This window comes from Apostichopus japonicus, chromosome 5, assembly GCF_037975245.1.
Source record: "Apostichopus japonicus isolate 1M-3 chromosome 5, ASM3797524v1, whole genome shotgun sequence".
Taxonomy (NCBI): domain Eukaryota; kingdom Metazoa; phylum Echinodermata; class Holothuroidea; order Aspidochirotida; family Stichopodidae; genus Apostichopus; species Apostichopus japonicus.
In genome coordinates this window covers 6,456,713-6,479,054 of record NC_092565.1, presented here as the reverse complement: position 1 = coordinate 6,479,054, position 22,342 = coordinate 6,456,713, and the positions used below count along the sequence as shown (strand labels likewise).

General features: G+C 39.4%; 2 protein-coding genes across 2 annotated transcripts; one reads left to right on the top strand and one right to left on the bottom strand.

The window, feature by feature from the left end:
* The first annotated feature begins 753 nt into the window (after positions 1 to 753).
* On the top strand, positions 754 to 5,411 carry LOC139967430 (grpE protein homolog 1, mitochondrial-like). The gene is made up of 4 exons (XM_071971198.1): positions 754 to 934; positions 2,414 to 2,555; positions 3,346 to 3,576; positions 3,954 to 5,411. The coding sequence occupies exons 1-4, from the start codon at positions 843 to 845 to the stop codon at positions 4,149 to 4,151; spliced, it is 663 nt and encodes a 220-aa protein (XP_071827299.1). The 5' UTR covers positions 754 to 842; the 3' UTR covers positions 4,152 to 5,411.
* Positions 5,412 to 5,732: 321 nt separating this feature from the next.
* LOC139967428 (eukaryotic translation initiation factor 3 subunit A-like) lies at positions 5,733 to 22,342 on the bottom strand. The gene is made up of 20 exons (XM_071971196.1): positions 22,138 to 22,342; positions 21,170 to 21,360; positions 20,235 to 20,371; positions 19,558 to 19,721; positions 18,991 to 19,049; positions 18,314 to 18,454; positions 17,445 to 17,653; positions 16,975 to 17,146; positions 16,338 to 16,532; positions 15,824 to 15,940; positions 14,598 to 14,786; positions 14,153 to 14,290; positions 13,430 to 13,639; positions 12,944 to 13,048; positions 11,638 to 11,751; positions 11,057 to 11,179; positions 10,413 to 10,566; positions 9,970 to 10,057; positions 9,316 to 9,462; positions 5,733 to 8,777 (listed from the first exon to the last, which is right to left on the bottom strand). The coding sequence occupies exons 1-20, from the start codon at positions 22,184 to 22,186 to the stop codon at positions 7,244 to 7,246; spliced, it is 4,236 nt and encodes a 1,411-aa protein (XP_071827297.1). The 5' UTR covers positions 22,187 to 22,342; the 3' UTR covers positions 5,733 to 7,243.

Here is a 22,342-nt window from a genome sequence, read left to right as displayed (position 1 = left end):
TGCTAATGCTATTTAACAAAATTGAGGAATGGCTCCAATCTCGATACCAGTCTAAAAGCCTGTACATAGTGCCCAACTGAATCATCTTCTCCGAAAGGAGAGGTTTTATCTCCAGATGAGGAACCACACAGGGGAGTGGAAGATGGTTCAATCGGGTGAGGCTGTGATTATGAGGGTGATATAGGTGTCAAACCACGCAGTTACCTCAAAGTTTTCCAACAAAATAGATCCTCTGAACATGTTTGTGTATACCATAAATACCAGTACCAGTATTTTAATGTGCTTCAAAGGCAGGTTTAACTCCTATAAATTTTCAACAAAAAGATGCTTTCCAAATTAAATAAAGGTAAATTTGACAGGCAAAAATTGGATAAAAGATACTTTTTATAACCAACAAGGGGCACTTGTAAGTTGTATAGTATTAAAAGGACCCTGTGCCCGTTGGCTCGTCCCTCTTGAGCCTATACCATTGCTCGATCCACTGAACCCTGAATGAGACAGGAATGGAAAAGGGGTGTAGAAAACATTGTAGAGTGTGAGGGGAAGATATTTGCATGGGATTGGAATGGGTCTGAACGAAAAGTTTTCCAAAGTTATCGATGACCAACTTCAACGTGTTATTTTCCTTGACTGAAGACCAACACAATCTGATGAAATCGTTAACACTATTTCGGCATGGCAGAGTAGTATAGCCGATAAAGATTGCATTAATATTTGGCCAAAGCTGTTATACAAGTTCTGGTAACCTATGATAGAAACTTTATCTTATCGTCAAATATATAATTCGTCGTGCAAGAGTGAACGGGCGTAAAAGAATCTCAAAATTTGCGTTCAATAGCATAATGGCGTCTACGATGTCCTTACGAATAGCATTCAAGTCAGCGATTTTCTCAAGGGCTCATCCTGTTAGACTTTCAGCTGTAAAATCACGAAGGTAATGGTTAAATTTAGTAAAGGTTAACCTTTTTACTGTCAGGACAGTGTTAGGTTGCGTAATATCATTACAAAACGCGGTCTCGTGTGATAATTCGTGGAACTGGTATTTTTATAAAACATACATATACAGAAACTTTTACTGTCATGATCTCTTAGTTTTAGATTTTTGTACACACTTTTGACTTAAAAGTTTTCTTTGTGATAACCTTTAAGTAATGATCTAACACAGGACCTGAGAAGTATTAAAACTTACTTGATTGTTTGGAAAAGGTGTTCTAGGATTTGGTTCCTTCTTGTAAAGAGAAGTTGCACACAGTGACATAACAATTACATAGTTGGGGGCTTAAAGGAATTGTCTGGTGGAAGATTTTGACACATTGTCCTTGTAGTTATTATTTTTCTCTTTCTAACCATGTAAAAAATGGCCCCATTTGACGTTGTCTTCTTGTAGAAATCTGGTTTCAAATTCACCAGTTTCTCACCAAAAGCACAGTTTTTTCCAACGCATCAATATGGTGATTGACGTAGGGCTGGCAAAACAGGCAACTTGAAGTTAGCACTCACATTTCCGCAGCAAATACACTCTCACGTGTACATGCACAGGTGATTTCCTATTACATATAACGTACATATCCCGAACGTATATTGCCTACTGTACCATGCCCAGTTGGTATATGTATAGCGTTGCACATAATATACTCTCACACTCAAACCACAGTTCATAAACTGTTCTTTGAAATCGCTGAAATAAAATTCACAGATCAAATTTACAGTAAAAGAAAACTTGAAAAGTATTCGGAACACCGAAATATGAAACTTGGCGGAATCGATGTCAGAGCAGAATGTAGTACCGAGAAGCTTAGGCTTCGCAGAACTGTCTGATTGTCAATGTTAGAGTAGCCTACATGCGAACATTCTTATTTATCAATTTTTAAGGTAACTTCTTTGGACCACCAGACAATCCTTTTAAGCTATACACTGCATATTTGTACTGTTGGGAACTTACAGTGCAGTGGCTCTTTGACTCCAACTAATAATACATTGTATGATGTTGCTACTGCTATGGTATGATAATCAAGTAGAGCCTACAAGCTTAGCATGGTGAGTCCAGTTATGGTGCACTTAAGCCAATTTTACCCACTGTTGTTGGGTTTTTCTTTCTGCTAATTCCTGTGTAACTACTACCTAGCTTAAATTGCAATTTGTGTTTATTAGCAAAATACATTGTATGTATCTATAACTTACAAATGATGACAAAACGGTTATGAAATTCTGCACCATGTAAGTGGATGTGCCCTGCTGAAGCTTATAAATAGCATGTTTATAAATAGCATGTTTGGTACCCATTATGGGGTACTGTGCCTAACCTACTAAGAGTGAATACCATATGGCATATACTTTAATGAGAGTTCAGATATCACAAAAAGAAGACCTGATGCTCTTCAAATTTCAGTCTTGTTTTCTTTTTCATTCACAGACTTCTAACCACAGAAACAAAAGAAAATCAGAATGGAAGTTCAGAAGGAAATTCCACAAAATCAGAGAAGGAGATAGCAGAAACAGAAGTGAAATTATTAGCAGAGAAAGAGAAACTTGAAAAAGAAGTCAAAGAAGTAACAGTAAGCGACAATTGTCACTCTTGGTTCAATCAAGATTAGCTTATGCTATCTATGGTTTATGTATGTGTGTGTGTGTGTGTGTGCTGTGCTTAAATCACTCAACCAATCATGATGTTAAAGCTAAAGGTTTACAGTCATATTTGAGGCCAAGGTCCCTGCACACGACTTTAGAACACTTATCCCCTGGTCATTGGTAACTTGTCACACCCACACACCAAAGTGTGCACACTTCAAACAATCCCTTGTTGGCACTACAGTGCCCCACATCTGTGTGTCCCCTGGGGGAACTTCCCATAGGGTGCAGCTACAAACTGGCACACGCAACTATATTTACATGTTGTTTCATGTTTCTTTCACTTCAGGTATTTATTTACAATACCATAACATGTAATATAACAGTTCAGCCAAAAAAATCAAAGAATACTGAAGAGAGAAAAACTTATATTTACATGTAAACATAATAAGGTTGCATAATTTGTTGTTTTGCATTGGAAAAAAAAACGAACATCTAATTCCGAGCGAAAATCGAACAAAATTTGGGATTTAAATCTGCAGGTATAAATAATTTTTGGGGGCATGCAAAATAAAAAAAATCACAGAATAAACCTATGTCAGATTTATTTATAATTGAACAGCAAAGACTCATAGAACATTCAAACTTGTTACTTGTTAACTAATAGGTTTTTTATACAAAAGTTCTGTATGATATGACTATCTTCCTAATATGCATGCTAAGTAATTTACAAACTTGTTAATAATCCAATTTTCATTTTTCTTTCCCCTTTCAAAGGATAAATACAAGCGAGCATTAGCAGAAACAGAAAATGTACGGCAAAGATTCCGAAAACAACTGGAAGATTCCAAGCTCTATGCGGTCCAAGGCTTTTGTAAAGATTTACTGGAAGTTGCAGATATACTTGGAACTGCTACATCAAGTATACCACAAGAAGAGTTGGATAAAAATGAACATCTGAAGAATCTCTTTGAAGGATTATTAATGACAGAGTCGCAGCTGCAGAAAGTAAGTACTGCGACTCATCTGTAAACCTGCAACTGGATTGCTATACACAGTTTCGTCATGTGTCATATAGCAGGAAAGAGATCAAAGAAATTGGTGGATTGCAATATATGAAGGTCTTTGAAATCATCAACTGGTTTACAATGTAAACTTCATGCAAAATTGTCGTGTTCGTTTGGGATGATTTAACTTTCCCACAGATGCAATGCGATAAATGACGGTACGACATTAATCTCCCGGATGCTAAAAGATGAAACCAGTTGAAACGTGATGTCAATTTTCTTGTGATTATCGGACTGTCCATTCTCAGCTTTGTCGTTTCTTTACTAACATTCTTTCATTTTATGTTTTAAACTCTTTTCTTGTTCTTTATAAATCAGGTGTTCCAGAAGAATAAGTTGTTCAAGATAGATCCCATGGACGAGAAGTTTGACCCAAATTTCCATGAAGCAATGTTTGAAGTCCCATCGCCAGACAAGGAGTCGGGACTGGTTGCCGTAGTGACAAAGATTGGTTACAGGTTACATGACAGGACATTGAGACCGGCATTAGTGGGAGTCACGAAGGCTCCATCCTAGCACCATCGGTTTGGAGGGAGCAGTCATTCACAGAATCTGGATGGAGATGTAGAGTATGGACTCCTTGGGGTGGAGAAGCAGGTTATGACTTGCTAACCTCTCAGAAGCAGGGAAGTGTGTTACTTTCCAAAAAGAGAATGGTAATATTTACCTCTCTCTGAGAAAGGGCATATTATAGATATCACATTCTTTCTTTAAATCTATTCAAAATGTGGGATGGGGTCATTGCTGGGGCAGATGGAAATGAGAATCAGGAGCCCGATCAGAAAAATGTTTAATCATGTAATATGTGAAATAAGGTGTGTTGTTATCAATGATCACATAAAAAAAGGAGCAAATCCAAGAACAATTAGTAATTTCTTAAAAGTAAACACTAACATGAATGGAAAATGCATTTACTTGGTTTAGTCTTTGAAGGAAACTTTTGCTAGAGGATTTTGCTTCCTTTAGACACAATTGTAAATGTTAATATCAAGCATAACTTCATCGTCCAAGGCTTTGAACTAAGGGGTTACAATGATTCTTAATGTGAGGAATGTTTTACCGCATAGATGTACTTCACAAACGTGTTTCATCTACACAATGCCAGGGATTCTCCTCGTCCAGTAGAGTATTACCAATTTGTTGTCATCTCGGGTCAAGTGGGTGTGAAAGGGACAGGAGGGAGGTAATGGAACATTAAAGACATATTAGATTGCTTGGTGGGTGCTTTGAACCCAACACTTTGCCCCTTTGATAGGATAATTTAAGAGCAAATACATGCTCTCTGAAACTAATGCATTGTGACACTCTAGAATTTTTTATACAGGTGTTTAATTCATTATTAAGTGAGGTGTTCTCATTTAAATGACTTCTTTTGTTATTCCTCAGTATTTTAGTAATTGCATACCTCTTATTTTGGGTGAGGGGAAGGGTCCAACAACTTTCATATTGTCTAACTCTCTTGTAATTGCAAATACTCTCCACCTTTGTACTAAAAATCTTACTAAAATGTTTGCATTTATTCAATACAGCCAGCCAGGTAGAAAGTTGTTAAGTATGTGGAAAGATCAGAATCATTTAAAGTCCCTTGCATGCTCCACGAATATACTCTATGAATATAAGTTGTTCCATAGTGGCTGACCAATAGCTTTTGTAGTTGTATCCGATGATTAAGATAAGAACTCAAAACTGCACATGAGTAATCAAGGATAACAGCTGTAATCCATACTATTTATGAAAATCAAATAAAAGATTGGAACTTTTGTTTTCCAAAATGAAGTGTCATTTGTTTATTTGATTTTGAATTGTCCAGTTTCTACTTATGAAGCAAATTTCAGGTAGTTTTCAAAACCTTTCCTTCCCCCAACACCAGCCTATAACATACTTCTTCAGAATTCTTGTAACTTTAAATATTGGCCTCTTTAAATAAAGTTACGAACTTTAAATAAAGTTATAACGTTAAAGTTATATTATAAAGTTAAAGTTATAACTTGAAATAAAGTTATGAACACAAATGCAAAAAATACCAAACTATACTACTTTCACAAAAAAATTATCAAAAAAGTTATGAACACAAATGCAAAAAATACCAAACTATACTACTTTCACAAAAAAATGATTTATTCCATCTTCACATCTCAATTTATGTTTGGGATGACAAAATGAATTCAAGTTTAACAACAATTAAAACACATAAGCACTAAATTGTCTATCACTTATTTGTCCTTCATTAATACATGGGCTGGTAACAATAGATTAAGTGCCTTGTCACACCCTACCTAATAGTTTAAGTGTTTACCAAGACTTTTCAATCTTCTAACAAGGTAGACACACCCATTACAAAAGTAGCAGTACGACACCATAAAATAACAGATTGCAGTAGGGCAAGCAGTGTAAAGTCCATTGTGTGTTCACCTTAAAACTCAGTGTGAACAATTTAACACCGGAGAATATGACCGCGTCCGATACCACATTGTAAAGACATCACCATACTTGGAAATACTGCACACAAATACATACATGTAAGTATAGAGTAATACCGAGAGTGGTTTGTGAAGTTTAAACATGCGACCATGATTAACCATGGCACAAGCTTGGGTCGATTAACGATTCTACTCGACTTAAATTCCTGCAAGAGAGTGGGATACCATGGAGGAATGCTATAAAAGTCCGTTGACAGACCAGATATTCATTTGGCTTTAATATGCTGCTCAGTAGGTTAATTATTATTACCTTGGAATTTACACAAAATTGCCTGCTTCGACATGTCTTCTATGCAGTTACCTAAACCTTTAGTGGTAAGTTTGTGTGTGGTCTCGATAATTCTATCATGTTTAATGGTGAGAGGGGGGGGGTGATGGGCTCATTATTGACACCTGTAGGGGGAACATACTGGGTGAAGAAACTTCTATTGTACCTCTGACCACTTATTGTATACAAAACACATTGACTTCTTGAAACTGACCCTGTGGTTGATTTTCCCATAAGTTGTTCATCACCACAAATTGCTACTAACTATTAAAATAATTACACATACTACAGACTGTGAACTTTTGAAAATAAATTTGAAATTGAAATGTTTTACTTTTCTGCATTTTTAACTACAAAAAACAATTGGCTAATCGAGAATAATTAATCCTTTTTCTTCTTTTTTTTTGCCTTTTCACTTGTTAAAGTTATCACATTTCACTGTTTCCACAGTGCTTTTGAAATTATTCCCAATAAATTTGAAATTCCCTCGAGTGTTGATGCTTATCATATAAATATCATATAAATTCATATTTGATAGAAGAACAAGCATACAATACTCTTCAACTTGATGCAGTAGCATTACGTCTATCCATCTGTAAGTCAATACTCAATATGTAAATTTGCTCCATTATGTTTTAATGATCTAACTATTTGTCATAAACAGTGAAAAGAGTTCCAAAACTAGGGATTACAAATGAAAGTCATTATCAAACGGTGAATATAGCCTGAGCCATAACATAACTGTGAGAAGAAAAAAATATATTAGATCAAATTTTTAGCTAACCATCAAAGAAAAACCAATAAAAGCTTTTGTGATATGGTTCGGGTAATAATGCCCCTGACCATCAGCAGTGACATGCTCAGCGCCTTACAGTTGTCCAGCCATCATCATCTGTTTCTTTAGGTTGACTCTTTCGAACAGTCTTGGCGCCATCATCCTCTGGATCCCTTCTCCTCGGAATTTCTTTCTTTGGTGGTTCCCGTTCTTTCCATCCACCGTCATCTTGGCCAGGTGGTTTTCCTCCACCTCCATCGCCCCGTCTCCAAGGCCCGCGGTCATCTCGATCATCCCTGCGTGGCCCACGATCATCTCTATCATCCCTTCGAGGTCCACGGTCATCCCTATCATCCCTTCGAGGTCCACGATCATCTCCGTCGTATCTACGTGGTCCACGGTCGTCTCTTCCGCCTCTATCAGACCTCCAGGCATCTCGAGGAGGACCACGAGGACCATCTCGATATCCCCTTTGCCATGCCCCGCCGCCATCTTGTCTAGATTCATCTCGCCAGCCTGACCTCTCCAGAGGTGGTCCTCTATCATCCCCTCCACGACCCCAACCATCCCTGCGGATGTCTCGGTCTCGGCTGAACCCTCTATCGCCTTGTCGGGAGGGATCCCGGTCATCACGTTTGATGTCTCTGTCACGTCCCGATCCACCAACATGATCTTCCTTACGGGAATCATCTCTGTATGCACGACGGGCTCCATTTTCTTGGAGATCTCTGTCTCTTGCTCGTCGTCGGGCTTCCCACTCACGCCCAAAGTCTGGTTCATCTTTTCTGATGTCATAAGGCATCTTGCCCACAGGAGTTGCTGCAGGTTCTCTTACTGGGGGCTCACCTCTTCTAACTGGTTCCTGTCCTGCCGAGTCACCTCCAGAAGGAACTTCACGTTTTTCGTCCTTTGCTGGAGCTGCATCTTCTGGACCGGGTGGTGGTCGCTGCTCAACTTTGTCATGAGGGGGTCCGTCACGTGGTGGTTGATCATCTCTAGATGGACGAGTGACTTCTCTCTGGGGTCTTTCCAGATCCCTTGGTGGTCTTTCCAGATCCCTTGGTGGTCTTTCCAGATCCCTTGGTGGTCTTTCCAGATCCCTTGGTGGTCTTTCCAGATCCCTTGGTGGTCTTTCCAGATCCCTTGGTGGTCTTTCCAGATCCCTTGGTGGTCTTTCCAAATCTCTTGGTGGTCTGTCAAATTCTCTGCGAGGTTCACCACGGCCCTCGATAGGTCCACGGCCAACCTCTCTTGGTGGTCTATCTCGACGCCAGTCATCCCGTGGTGGGCCATCTCGTGGTGGGCCATCCCGTGGTGGGCCATCTCGTGGTGGGCCATCCCGTGGTGGGCCATCTCGTGGTGGGCCATCCCGTGGTGGGCCATCTCGCCGCCAGCCATCATCGCGATCACCTCTTTGAGGTCCTTCACCATCAGGATACCGAGATCTCCAAGCTCCGGCTCTACCACCCTCTTCACGGAAGCCACCACCTCTGCCACCCTCTTCACGGAAGCCACCACCTCTGCCACCCTCTTCACGGAAGCCACCACCTCTGCCACCCTCTTCACGGAAGCCACCACCTCTGCCACCCTCTTCACGGAAGCGAGGACGCCATGGACGGCTACAATGGAATTAAAAGGTAAAAGTTAAAATCACTCTTCACTTCACAGACTCGGTGTTAACAACTCTGAAACATGAAACCACTACATTTACTACTAATATTGGACAACATTTTTCTAAAAGGAAGACTGAATTGATAGAAACTATTTTCATTTTTTTCTGTAAAATTTAGCCGTCAAATTAAATACATCATGACATCAAAAAGGGCAAACAATACCCCTGACTTTAATGGGGCTAGTGGCATTTCCACTTCACTAGGATTTTACACCATCTTCCACTCCACTCCAGAAGTTGTTGGGTGAATTAGCTCCACCGGTCACAGACAACGACACGTCGGACCCGACTTCTTCAAAGCGACCCAAGATTCAATGTGCAGGTCTGGGCATGTATCTGTTTAAGGCTTAGGCAATACAACAAAATGGAAATTGCTGCTCTCTACTCCTGGAGTAGGAGACTTGACAACACAAACATCATCCATACTGCTCAACAATATTAAGTACCAGTGGTCTCTATTTCCATAGAGATAATTCTTAACTTACTTTCCTGCTTGATCCGAGTCAGCAGGTCTCTCCGGTGCACTCCGGTTTTCATCCCTGCGCCAACTGTCGCTTCCTTCATCCCTCCGACGGAAGGGTGCGTCTCCCTGAGTCTTCTCTCTTTCCATTCTCTCGTCAATTTCACGCAACCTAGAGAGAAGGATGAAAAATATCGCTCGCTGATTACATGACACCAAATATTTTTATCCTCCACTCCAGTGTCTATAAATACAATCAATCCCAACCACCAACTGGGTAACAGATCTTACCAATTCGACAGCAGAGACTGCATGTTCTTCAAAAAACAAACATAGCACTGAATTACATTTTACAAGGAGGCTCTTGATCTCACAGTTATCCCCTTTCTTTTGGTTAAACTTATAAACTATACATTAACCTGTCATCAAACTGCCACCATTTCATCCCAATTTTGCAAACTTTTTTGAACATCCTTTACTTCAATCTAGTAATAATACATAAAGAGACGTGGGAGGAGTGATGCGTTAAGGCAATCATTGCAACAGAACTGACCACCTTTGTCCATCAACACCTAAGCTATAATAATTATCCCTCCTCCATTGGTTCATAATTCTGTTAAGAAACAGTCATCCACCACTTTCAACAATGCACTGTAATGTTCAGGCTGATGACACTTACTTGGCAGCTTGTTTCTCTTCTTGCTCTTTCAATTTCTGCAACCTCTCTTGGTATTCTTCTTCCTCTTTCTTCTGCTTCATTTCACGTTCTGATGAGAGAAGAAGGTCAGACGTTACAGACTGGACAGTCCTAACTCCTATCGGGTAGTCTAGAGACTCAAGTCTCCAGAGGGTGATTAATTAAAAAAAAGATGGATACAAGAGTCCAGCGGCAAATTGACTTTTTGACCGACAAAAACGTAGAAACGTAACGTAAGGAGCCCAAAGAAATTTTGTGTTCACTTCCTACCTGTCCTTTGTAAACTAATTGAGAATTACCACCTGTCCCTCTTTTGAAATGTTAACAAGCAGCAAACAGGCTTTGCAATAACTTGTTGGGAAGTTAAAAGACCCAAACGGTCACGAATACAAGTGATTGCCCAATCCTGTGCAGCTAAACCATACCTCGCTTAGCTTCTTCGTCTCGCCTCTGCTGCTCCGCCTCTTCTTTCTCCGTCACCCACTTCAGTCGTCTATCATTCTTGCGTTTCTGCTTACGCTCCATCAGGCGTTTACCCCTAGCTTCTTTGATCATTTCGTTGAAGGTGTTCAGTTTGTCCTGTGAGGAAGATGACCAATTGATTTCCATGGTAACATGCAAACTATCCACAACTCGTTGCCAGACATTATATCATATTATTTCACGACGCAATTTCCGTTACAGAAATCGACTCTCACAGTATCCCGAGAACCACTCTCCACTTTCTTTTCGGCCTAGTTCTTAGCCTAGTCCTACAACACTTTGAACAATCCACAATTGGTTAATCAATTGAACAGTTAGTTGTAACATAGTCAATACCGCAGGGTACCTTTACAGGCAGTAGTAACATCACAGAAGGTGGTGAGGAATAAACTTGTGCACCTCTTTGTTAAAACATGCAAATTAAGAAGAAAAAAATCAATACAATGTAGCTAAATGCTTCAAAAAACTAAAAACATTTTGAAAAAGCACACACTTTGAGGACTGGAATACAAGATGATGTAATAATGGTTACAAAATAATATGCCCCTTTTTTCTTCACTTCTCATCCTCTGAATTATTCTCTTACATTGTAAATATTTGATCTGGTTTCCTTGAGCATGTTGAGGAATTCATTCTTGTCTTTTGTCATCCTCTTCAACCGATCCCGAATGGCCAGGGCATGTTCTCTTTCTTTCTGGGCCATTTCAATCTAAAATTAGAAGAAATCATAGATGTCAACCAAATACATTCATCAATTTCCAGCAATATGAGTTACATAATGACATCCTGAGTTAACCAGCTCAGAATATTCTAAACCCTCACATGACAATTCACGCAAACATGGAAATTTGATGAAGGTTGAGGACAGCTAACAGCTTGTGCTCCGTTTAAATTATCCATCTAGGGTTACGATCCTCTCCATTCTGTGGTGCAACATCGAGATCTGTGAAAATGTTCGGCCTTACCTGCAATTGGTATCCAAAGCCTCTGTGGTTGACGGAAAAGGCACAAGGGATGGATATGCAGCGGTGATCAATGTGTGCAGGGTTCAGAATCACAAAAAAAAGAGACTTTGGGAGGTGTAACCACAAACAACTGCCTTAACATCCAATATAAGAGCCCTTTTTATCCCAATACAAATTATTTAATCAATTAAGTCTGACTTACCCTTTCACTTTCCATCTCCTCCCACAATTCCTTGCTAGTCATCGCCTCCTCCTCATATTGCTTTTCAAGCAGAGGGATTTCTTCAACCCTCTGGGCACGGCAGAAATAATCGATCTGGAAACGGGAATAAAAACATTTCAAGATTTTACCTGTTGATGCAAATTGCGATTGGGTGTTTTTAATTTGGCCTACATGTGTATATTCCTTCGCTTCTACAAAATAAAGCAGACTTGGTAGGTGTGGTTATCAGTTTAACTAAACACAATGAATGTAACTCAAAACATATTACATTGCAATGGATCAAACTAGGGCAACCAAACATAATGAATGTAACTCAAAACATATCACATTGCAATGGATCAAACTAGGGCAACCAAACATAATGAATGTAACTCATAACATATTACATTGCAATGGATCAAACTAGGGCAACCAAACATAATGAATGTAACTCATAACATATTACATCGGGTGGGTACCCGGATACCCCGTGCAAACACTACTCAAAACATAACTTTGCAATGGATCAAACTAGGGCGACCAAACATAATGAATGTAACTCATAACATATTACATTGCAATGGATCAAACTAGGGCAACCAAACATAATGACTGTAACTCATAACATATTACATCGGGTGGGTACCCGGATACCCCGTGCAAACACTACTCAAAACATATAACTTTGCAATGGATCAAACTAGGGCAACCAAACATAATGAATGTAACTCATAACATATTACATTGCAATGGATCAAACTAGGGCAACCATATGTAATGAATGTAACTGAAAACATATCACATTGCAATGGATCAAACTAGGGCAACCAAAGGCAATGAATGTAACTCAAAATATTACATTGCAATGGATCAAACTAGGGCAACCAAACACAATGAATATAACTCAAAATATTACATTCTAATGGATCAAACTAGGGCAACCAAACACAATGAATACAACTCAAAATATTACATTTTAATGGATCAAACTAAACCAACCAAACGTAATGAATGTAACTCAAAAGATATTACATTGCAATGGATCAAACTAGGGCAACCGCCTGGAATGTTTTCAAAATAAAGGTTAACAAAACAAAGTTGAAAAATAACTGAGTTTGATCCTCACATTTTGCCACCCAGACACTTTCTTCTTACCAGTAAAAAAAATCACATTGTAAAATGCAAATTGAAAAATGCCATAATTTACATCTATGTCATTCTTTGGCTAGTCATGTCAACAAAGAACCTTGTAACACTGAGCCTCATTTCAGGCTCAATAATACAGAACTTAAGAAAAACAACCAACCTTCTTCTCCTGAGATTTCAGACGGGCCTGCAGTTCCTTCTTCTCGGCTTCCAACTGCTCCACATGCTTGGCCATGATCTCATCCGCGTCCAATTTCTCCAATTCCTGCAAGAATTGCCCAAAAAAGAGTTTTAGCAAGTTAATTAAATAAGATTTCTGATTAAATATTGAAATATAAGGTGGGGAGTGGGAAGTCAGGGTATATGGTTCACCAAAACAAAGCATGTTGAACTTCATGTATGTGTCTTTTTTTCCTTCTTTTTTATCTCATTTTATATCTGTTAATTCTATCCTTTACAACATTTTCTCAGGCTGGTTTTGCAAGTACTCTGACTGTTCTTTTTCGCTAACACACACCTCCGAGCCACATACTACATCTTCTCTACTTTCAAAATTTCTTTTATAAGTTTCTAATCAGTTTCCTTCTTGTTCTGTTTGAATTTCCATCGATATGGATGGGAAAGCCCCCTTTCTAATGAACCTTACCTCTTCGGTGTACTTGCTGAACATCTTAGGAGCGACAGACGACTGCTTCAGGGTCTTAATCCTCTCCTTGGCGTGCTTCCGTTGGATCTCCTCCAGTTCCTCTTGACGCTTTCGTCTGGCCCTGTCCTCCGCCTCCCTGCTCAGACGCAGCTGCTCTGCCTCTCGCTGTACTCTCTGCTGCTCCTCCAGCTGGTCTTGCTCTTCTCGTTCCTACGGGATCAAATTTAAATAAAATTGCTAAGATTTATCACGACTTGCATTATTCACCAACGGAACACAAAAGAGTCCAAACATTTTTGTCGAGGCTAGCGACCCCGTTTATATATATAGAGGCAGAAGGGAATTGTCTGATGAGAAAGAAGGGCAGACCAAGAGGTGCTTATGTAAGTTTAAACATCTGACCTTGCATTCCATCCAAAGCAACAAATAAGTCACTATTGTTAGATTAAATTTCTACAAGGATAAGTCTACTAAAACATTTCGCACTGAGGTTCTACTCTTCCCACAGGTTGAAAACAGTTAAATGGGTGAATGAGAAAATAATCTGCCACATCAGTACAACAACAAAAAATCTGAATAATTGGCTTATGTTACAAATCTTAAAGAGTTTCTAGAAAAAAATATTACCAAAAAAAGAAACATTAATCTAAAGTGTAAATCTTCTTCTGAATAAGGAGATTTTAGTACGAGTTATGTACAAGGAAAAATCTGATAAGAACTCACTCTCTGGACCGTGATACTCTCCAATCTCTCCTTGCGATCCTCGATGATCTGTTTACGCTGCAAGATTCGCTGGTGGTCCTTGACGGCGCTACGACGATAACTCTGGATGATCTGCTGCTTCTGGTTCTTCTTCTCTTCCTGTTTCGAGAGATCAGAATTCATCAAAATTGAGCGACAAATTTCCCGCAACTATGGACGATGCCACCCCTCTCCCGCAACTATGAATGATGCCACAAGTGCAAAAAGTTTGTCTCCTCGCGTTGCACATGTTGCGGTGATCCGTGGCTAATGAGAGGGATCTGCAACTTATTAACACAGGGGCATATACTCTGAGAGGTATGATGCCGATAGCGGTTGACACTCACTAGGCCTTACCACCCGACGGCAAAAACTGAATGAAACAAAAAGTTCTAAAACTGACAAGACGTACGAGCAGTCTACTCACCAGAAGTTGGGCGGGGCGAATAAGTTGAAGTGCGTGGTGGAGGGCTTTGGACATCTGTGTCAGCTGCTGGCGAATCTGTTCCGAAGGCATCTCCTGGACCATTGGACCGTCATCTTGTTGGTCACCGGTCTGAGACACAGACAGTTCACCGCCGAAGCTTAACATCTGCTGAGAATGATCCAATCGAATCTAAAAGGGAAACCAAAAGAAAAAGAATGGGTATAGAACTGGGGTATGCAAATGACTTATCGACACGTATTATCAAATAATAATCTTAGACAGCTCTCAATACCCAGACACAAAAGTCTTTAGGACCAATGCCTGCAGTGTTACCCCTGATGTTTACTAAAGGAAAAGAACTTTATAGTTGGTGAGTCTTTAGGACCAATGCCTGCAGTGTCCACCCCTGTTGTTTACTAAAGGGAGAATTGAAATTACTTTCCAACACAACATCTAGCACTTAGTAAAAGTCTTCAACACTCTCTAGTAGATGTACCCGAGGATTGCTATATTTGCATAACACTTTAGGTGGACATTTGCTTTCAAAGTATGGGTATGGAACGATGCAAAAGTTACGAGGGTGAATAATGTGATTAACTTCCCAAAGGAAGATGACATGAATCAACTTTGTCAGCTTGATCATCCTAGATTAGTCTTTAAGAGTTTAGCGATTGACCAGTCTCATAATATAGTGCGATTCCTAGGACTTCCATACTTTGTTATCAAATTATTAGAATATTGAGAGTGATTCATGTTTGTCATTTATGTTGAAAAATATTAATAAACTTCAAACTTTTGTGTATCAGCATTTGAAAAAGGTATTCTGCTGCAGACGATAATTGAGCAATAAGTTTTCTACCAATTCCCGCTACATTTATCAAAGAGGTCTCTATAACTAAGAAGTTACACATCCACAACTTTGCAAAGTGTACAGGCAACTGGGGCCAATATTTATAAACAAAATTGTCCATGCTTTTGCATAACTCCCCTAACTCTGGTGAGTAAGTAAACTATCATGTCAATGAACGCATAAAAACAGCCACTTTCAAGGAGACAGCAGTCTCTACATGATTTTGTATTTCAAATTCAATACATGCTATGAAACAATATCACATTTACGGCATTTCGAGCATTACATTTTAATAGTTTAATGGGGGGGGAGGGGATCCTCTATTTAGCAGAGTTCTATAAAGCATCATGCGATCACTCTGATGTTTATGCCATACCTGGACTGCTCCATTTCGGGCAGACTCTACAATGGTCTTCTCAATCTGGTAGGGACTGTAGAACGGTACCAACTCCATGATACGGGAGACTGAAATGGTATCGTACATCTGGGCAACCTATTGAAAACAAAACAGACATCCGTTATAAGTTAGTTACTAGTAGCAAAAAAGAGCTCTTTTGGGTTGTTCACGAATCTCTGCTCATTTTTCCAAACCTGCAAGATATTACTCAAAGTACGATTGCAATGGATTAAAAGAAGGACTCCACCCCTTCTTTTATCTTCATACCTGTTTGATTTTATTCTGGAAATTAAGCAGGAGAAGATGCTTCACAAGGGAGGAAGTTGTAGAAGAGAAAGAGAGAGAATGTTTTAAAGTTAAAGTTTAACCAGCTGTAACGAAAGTCTATACACGACAACTCGTCGTATCTGTTATTAATAATTCCCTGTAAATATCACTTTTGGATGGTCGGTCAGCTAACACAAACTATATAATATTTATAAATGATACTAACCTGCTTCAGTAGTCTGACAAGAGTGTTAGTTTGGAGGGCTGGGACATACTGGGCAAGGTCGGGGTCACTGGCTTCCAAGAAGGACAGGACATCACTGACTCTGCTGCACAGGTGTAGAGGGTGGAACTCAATCTCCAGCCAGTTGAAGAGTTCACGAAGCTCAGGAAGGACGTGGGGAACCACATTGTACTTGATCTGGGAATAAAATTATCATAATAATCATATAACAAAAATTAATTACACAAGAACACTCATGACTTGGAAGATGTATATATATTATTATTATTATGAAATAGGATGCTGTTAAAGGAAATATTAATAACATTGAAAAATCTTCCAATGGAATGTTGAAGTCTTGGCACAAACAACTAATTCTTTATCAATGTTGTTATCCAAGCGTCTACTCATCAAAATAAGGCACTGGCTTCCTAGTGAATAAGCCAAGCATTTGCATATATGAATAGGGATTTCAAATCCTTCAATGTCAGTACCTTTCTGTGATACAGGCCAAGCTACATGAGAAACGTGACATAACTGGTGTATTTCTCCTTTCAAAACAGGAATGTTGTGTCTTTGTTGAGTTTAGTAGTTAACTCGTTAAATAATAGTCCCTCGTTATCAACATGGCCAAACTCACCAAGTCATTAGCAAGCTGAGCACGGTTGGGAGGAGTCTGAAGACCCAACATCTTGGCCAGTTTGCGCTCGTTGTCCACAGCCGTGTTTCCCATGTCCAGCATATCACCGATGTCATTACGTGGAGGGCAAATAGGCACCGATAGGGTGGCAAGTAAAACCCGAGAAGCCATCCTATGAAAGCATGAGGGGGAAAAAAGCATGAGATTAGCCATTCGATGCCTGTCACATGAGATTAGGCAGTATAAACATTTGAAGATCTGATGTGATTGCTGCAGAGAGACCCTTGGTGGGGGGGGGGGAGGGGGAGGAAAAGTGACATGTTTAGGTCAAAACCTAGGCTTCTCATTCATTCATACAATTACCAATAAAGGTATAAAGGTAAGCCAATGAGTACCATTCATGTTTACAAATGTTTTTAAACTGTGTTGTAGTATCTGAAAGAGCTCAAACACATTTAATAAGAAATTACCTTTGCATCTCCTCTGTGCTAAGGTTTTTGCGATGCTCTCTGGACAACTGCAGCAGGCGATGAAGAGCACATGCATGGAAGAGCCGGTTTCCTGACTTCCAGAAGACCAGGCCTAGCTTGGTGTAGTAGGTGGCCATCAGTTGTGCCTTAGGGGTCTTCTTGGATATCTCCATGAGGTTATGAATGTCCTCAACAGCCTTGTAAGCTTCCTGCGATGGCCAAAAATTGATAGAGTCAAAAGCCTTTTTGCATCTTACACGTGTTCACGGTTATCTTGTTTGTCTTACGAGATCCTCTCTGACGATAATATATATTCGCCAAGGTTCTCCACCTAGGATCCAATGTTGGAAGATGGGAAGCAGTGGAACAAGTTTGCTCCACATACATACACACACACGCATAAATTCACACACACACACACACCAAAATTGAGTGCATAGGTTACTTGCCTGCCTAAGTAACCAAAAAGGAGGAGAGAATGAGGCAGAATAAGGGAGTAAGCAGAGGAAAAGACAGTTACATGATAATTAGAGAGTAAAAAGAAGTTTTATTGGTATCATCAACCTACACCACTATCTATGAATTCTTCAGATGTATCATTTAGTCACCCTGCTAACAGTTATTTTTATATCACTTTTCCCCCTTGTTTTGTTAAATTTTTTTGTCCTCCCTACAAATTAAAAGATGAAGTGTAGACTCTTGCACATTCTTGGCTAAGAGTTATTCAGTTACAGCATTTAAACCATCAAAAGGCCGCATTAAATCAATAGCAACTGCACAGTTTACAGACTGACCCGAGAGTGCTAATTATTTATATGGCACTTTATCAAACACGAGTATTCTCTCAGAGCTGCTGTTTTTTCACATACCTGCCATAGCTCCATATGGATAGCAGTCTCTAACTGGAAGAGTCTAGTATCCAAGTGGACCTGCTGACTCTCTGGGCTGTTCAGGTTAATAGAGAGGGGTTGATTCTGATGTTTCTGAATCAAGGCTAGATGGTTCCTCAGCTGTCCATGAAAATTAAAAAAAAGACAAATTTTTTTACAAAAATTAGTCGTGTGATCCAAAGGTCTGACAACTCATTCCCGGATTCAAGCAATGTTTCAGCAAATGGATAAATCTGTCCACATGAGAAACCTAAGATTGATGAAAATAACACGGGTTACCCATGCTTTATTTACAGAGCAGTTAACAAAATCCAGCTCCCCCCCCCTACTCACCCACACCTTCATTCCTCTTACATGATATTGTGACTATTTGTGAGTAAAAAGTAAATATATCATAACATTGGCTGCATGAAACTTCAAACAGCACCTTATTATAAAAACATAAATTTAAAAATACCCTGTCTTTCATTAAGCACAAGCATTCGAAACCATCGCTGGACTGAAAAGAAAGTTGAGATCTTTGCAAGAATTGGCCTCTCCCAAGTTTTTCTTGATTCCGTTGGTCAGACGAGATGATGGCGAATACGAGTCACAGTATCAACTAAAAACAAAACAGCTTCATTAGGTAGAGTTGCAATATAACGTGAGACACTTACATTATCGCAAAGCTTACGGAACTCTGTCTTCCTCTGATACTTCTGACAGAAACGGAACGCTGCAAGAGAACAAACGGTAGATTTCATCATTGCTAATTTCAATAGAAAAGAGGTACAGGACTTGATTTTGATCGGTGTCAAGAATTACTATCTACCTAAGTTGTAAACCAAAGGATGTTATCGGTAATTTCAACAGGCAATCTGCTCCTGTTTCGATATAAAGAATACCACCAATGAGCAATGGAAAGACTCGATAAGGAGAATTCTGTTTACCTCGAGTTCCATCTTTACTGTATGTAAAGTCAGGGATTTATATGTCTACTTTGAAGGATGAAAACAAAGTCTGTCGAATTGGTGCTTAATCTACAGAACCGCTCCTACAGGGAGGTAATGTTGTAAGCTGTTGGTATAATGATAGACCCACAACAACAGTGTAATTTTGAAAGAAAACAAGTAAATATCGTTAGGGTTACAATTAAAATCGACATATCAACCATGATGGACAAGTACATTACAGAGCTCTGCAGAATGTTTCACACCATCCAAAGAAAACGATGGAAAAGTTACCTCCATGTGCCACATCCTGGTAGAGGCCTTCAAGACGATTGTTGTTTCGGAGGAGATCCAAGCACTGACGATAAGACTCCCAAAGAAACTTAACCCAGGGTATTAGCACCACTCGATCTGTCCTTGCCTGGACATCTTCACCACTGACTGCACTGAGTAGCAGACTATGGATATAAACAGATAAATATATATGTGACATCACATTATATGCAGACAGGTAGGTGGCTAGGTAGGTAGGCATGACTGACCAACCCACTGAAACTATAAGACACAGTCTGAAACATGAGTTGCCTTCAGATGAAAGTGAGGGAGAAAAGACAAATAATGATAAAAAATTGGAGAGGAAATATAAAATAAATTCTACCCTTTTGCATAAGGTCAGGAAAGAACAAACACTGAGAGAGCTGGGAAATAAATACTTTTATCAAGTCTGTTCCCAACAGAGTAAACTTTTCAAGTAAGTCAGTCGGTTATCCTTTAAGTTCCTGGAGGAAGACTTGCAAAAAGAAATAAATCTTGCACGATTTTGCACCAACTAAATAATTAAAAACTATCTAGAAGGTTTATGGTCGTATTTTGAAAGCAGCAGATGTTACATCAAAATGGGGAATGAGATGACATTATACAAGAATGTTTTTTTTAAACTGGAACGACAACAAGATACTAAAACAACTTACTCTTCAGGAGTATTGACATTATCCAAGTCATCAATGTCATCTACCGTCTGCGCGGACTCCTTACGAGCTGATTCCGTCTTTGCTTCAGCCAACTGTAGGTACTTCCTCACTACATCTTCCAAGGACTTTACATTGACCTGTGAGAGTGTGGGGATGAATAATTATATGGGACACAATTACAAGTCATGCAGACGATTCGCAGTCTAAAAGCAGACACTCTTTACATGTTGGACTCAGGAAATGTTTAAATCAGCGACATCTTAATAATTCAAAGAACAGACTGTCACATCCTTTGAATAATAAGCTCCATCATAGATAGATGGTTCCCGCACTTTGAAACAATTAAATTCCAGACTAGTTCAAGATAAAAGACAAGTCTTAGGATTAACTATGGTTCCTGCGCACTCATAATGAGCTACTGTTCGATTACCTTAAGTCAGCCTACCATATTTACTTGTTGATTTTTGGTGGGGTGGACATTCAAAGAACAATGCATGAACCCCAAAAACATGACATGCTGTAGTCAATATTTTTTCACCAGTTTGATAAATGCCTATAACTTGTTCTCACACTTCTTCAAAAAAAAGTTTGCTCATATAAGTCATACCATATCAGGAGAACTGTTCAAATGAAAATTTCTCCTTACTTTGATGGACTTAACTTTTCCCTGTTTTCCAGACTGTCTGAGAACATTTAAGTTGCCTGTACCACAAAGTTCAAATTAGCTGACTATAAACCATGAAACTAAATTTAACTGTCCATCTCACAACTTAAAAATGGTCTGTAAAGAGGTACAAGAACCAAAGGTACACATAGTTTGAGCAAACCACATTTTTTGGGTCTTACTAAGAATCACCAGAGTGTAAAATACAACCTTCACAGTTATTTCCATACAAGTAGCAAGGGCATTTGAACTATTGAGCCATTAAATCTACCTGTTGGCTGATTATCTTGTACTGATACAACCCTTCCTTTGCTACATGGCTCTTTCTTAGCTCCACGCAAAGACCAAGGTACTTCTCCATGATGGGTTCGTGGATCTTCTGCCATGTTCGATGTCGCTTGCTCTTGATCACATCACAAAGAACTTCTAGAGCAGGTTCTTTCTTTCCTACATCAATAAACTCTGAAAAGAGAATGGTGAAATAACAGAAGAAATTACCTTTGGAAGTGGGTCAGACATTACAAGGTTGTACCAATTATTGCTGACCTGGGACTTGGTTGGAATAAGAAGGCGCCCGATAAACTTTGCACAAGGGATACAGGAAAATGTTTAACGCTGAGCCAACATCATCAGTTAATCATCAATTTGTCTTGGATTTGTTTTGGATGTGAAATATTCCTTGAAGGGCATTGTAGCCGAAACTGTTCCTTAGTAGGCGACTACTTAAGTTACACCAGCCTAGGCCTATATTAACACTCAACAGGACCCACCACAAGACTCGAGACTTCGGCTAGGCTTTAGGTTAGATACTAATCATATTTTCTTAATCATAAAGAATAACTACTCAATTTAGTAATGGCACTATGTTGGGACTATGATCTTCGGATGTTGTATACTTGTGAAAATGACAATGGAGAACTGACAATAATTTGTGACATAGGCTAGGCCTATGAAGAATTGATATTGGCTTAGAATTTGATGTTTGTGTTCAGAATCCTTTCTTTCATATTTTTCTTGCAAAGTTACGTCCCTCCTAATCCTTCTTCAGTCTACCCCCCCCCCTCCCTCCAAAAAATGACAAGCCGAAAACCTACCCTAAATAGCCTATCACTTAGCCTAACAAGCGAACGCAGCTCTTACGTCGTTCACTAAGCTTAGCCTAAGTTATGTAGGCAACAACCCATGTGTTAGGCTATTCGACATTTGGCAGCTGTGAAACAATCTCGACATATGTCTTACCATTGGCCCTTTTAAGGGCATTTTCAGGCCTTTGAAAATAGGTCGGCATTGCTAGTTAAGGAAAACTACAATATCCGTTTGCATACGTAATATCACTTAAAGTGGACCATGCAAGTGTAGGTTTCAGCAAATTCTTTTACAGGAATTCACAATTTCCACCCACAGCTATCTGTATAGTATGCAACACACTTTACATGTATTGTGG

Coding starts and splice junctions, on each gene's coding strand:
- LOC139967430 (XM_071971198.1), top strand. CDS start 843: ATGGCGTCTACGATGTCCTTACGAATAGCATTCAAGTCAGCGATTTTC. Junction 2,556..3,345: donor AAGAAGTCAAAGAAGTAACA/GTAAGCGACAAT, acceptor CCCCTTTCAAAG/GATAAATACAAGCGAGCATT. Junction 3,577..3,953: donor CAGAGTCGCAGCTGCAGAAA/GTAAGTACTGCG, acceptor TTTATAAATCAG/GTGTTCCAGAAGAATAAGTT.
- LOC139967428 (XM_071971196.1), bottom strand. CDS start 22,186: ATGCCGACCTATTTTCAAAGGCCTGAAAATGCCCTTAAAAGGGCCAAT. Junction 20,372..21,169: donor ACAAGATAATCAGCCAACAG/GTAGATTTAATG, acceptor ACACTCTCACAG/GTCAATGTAAAGTCCTTGGA. Junction 19,722..20,234: donor AATGTCAATACTCCTGAAGA/GTAAGTTGTTTT, acceptor TTATATCCATAG/TCTGCTACTCAGTGCAGTCA.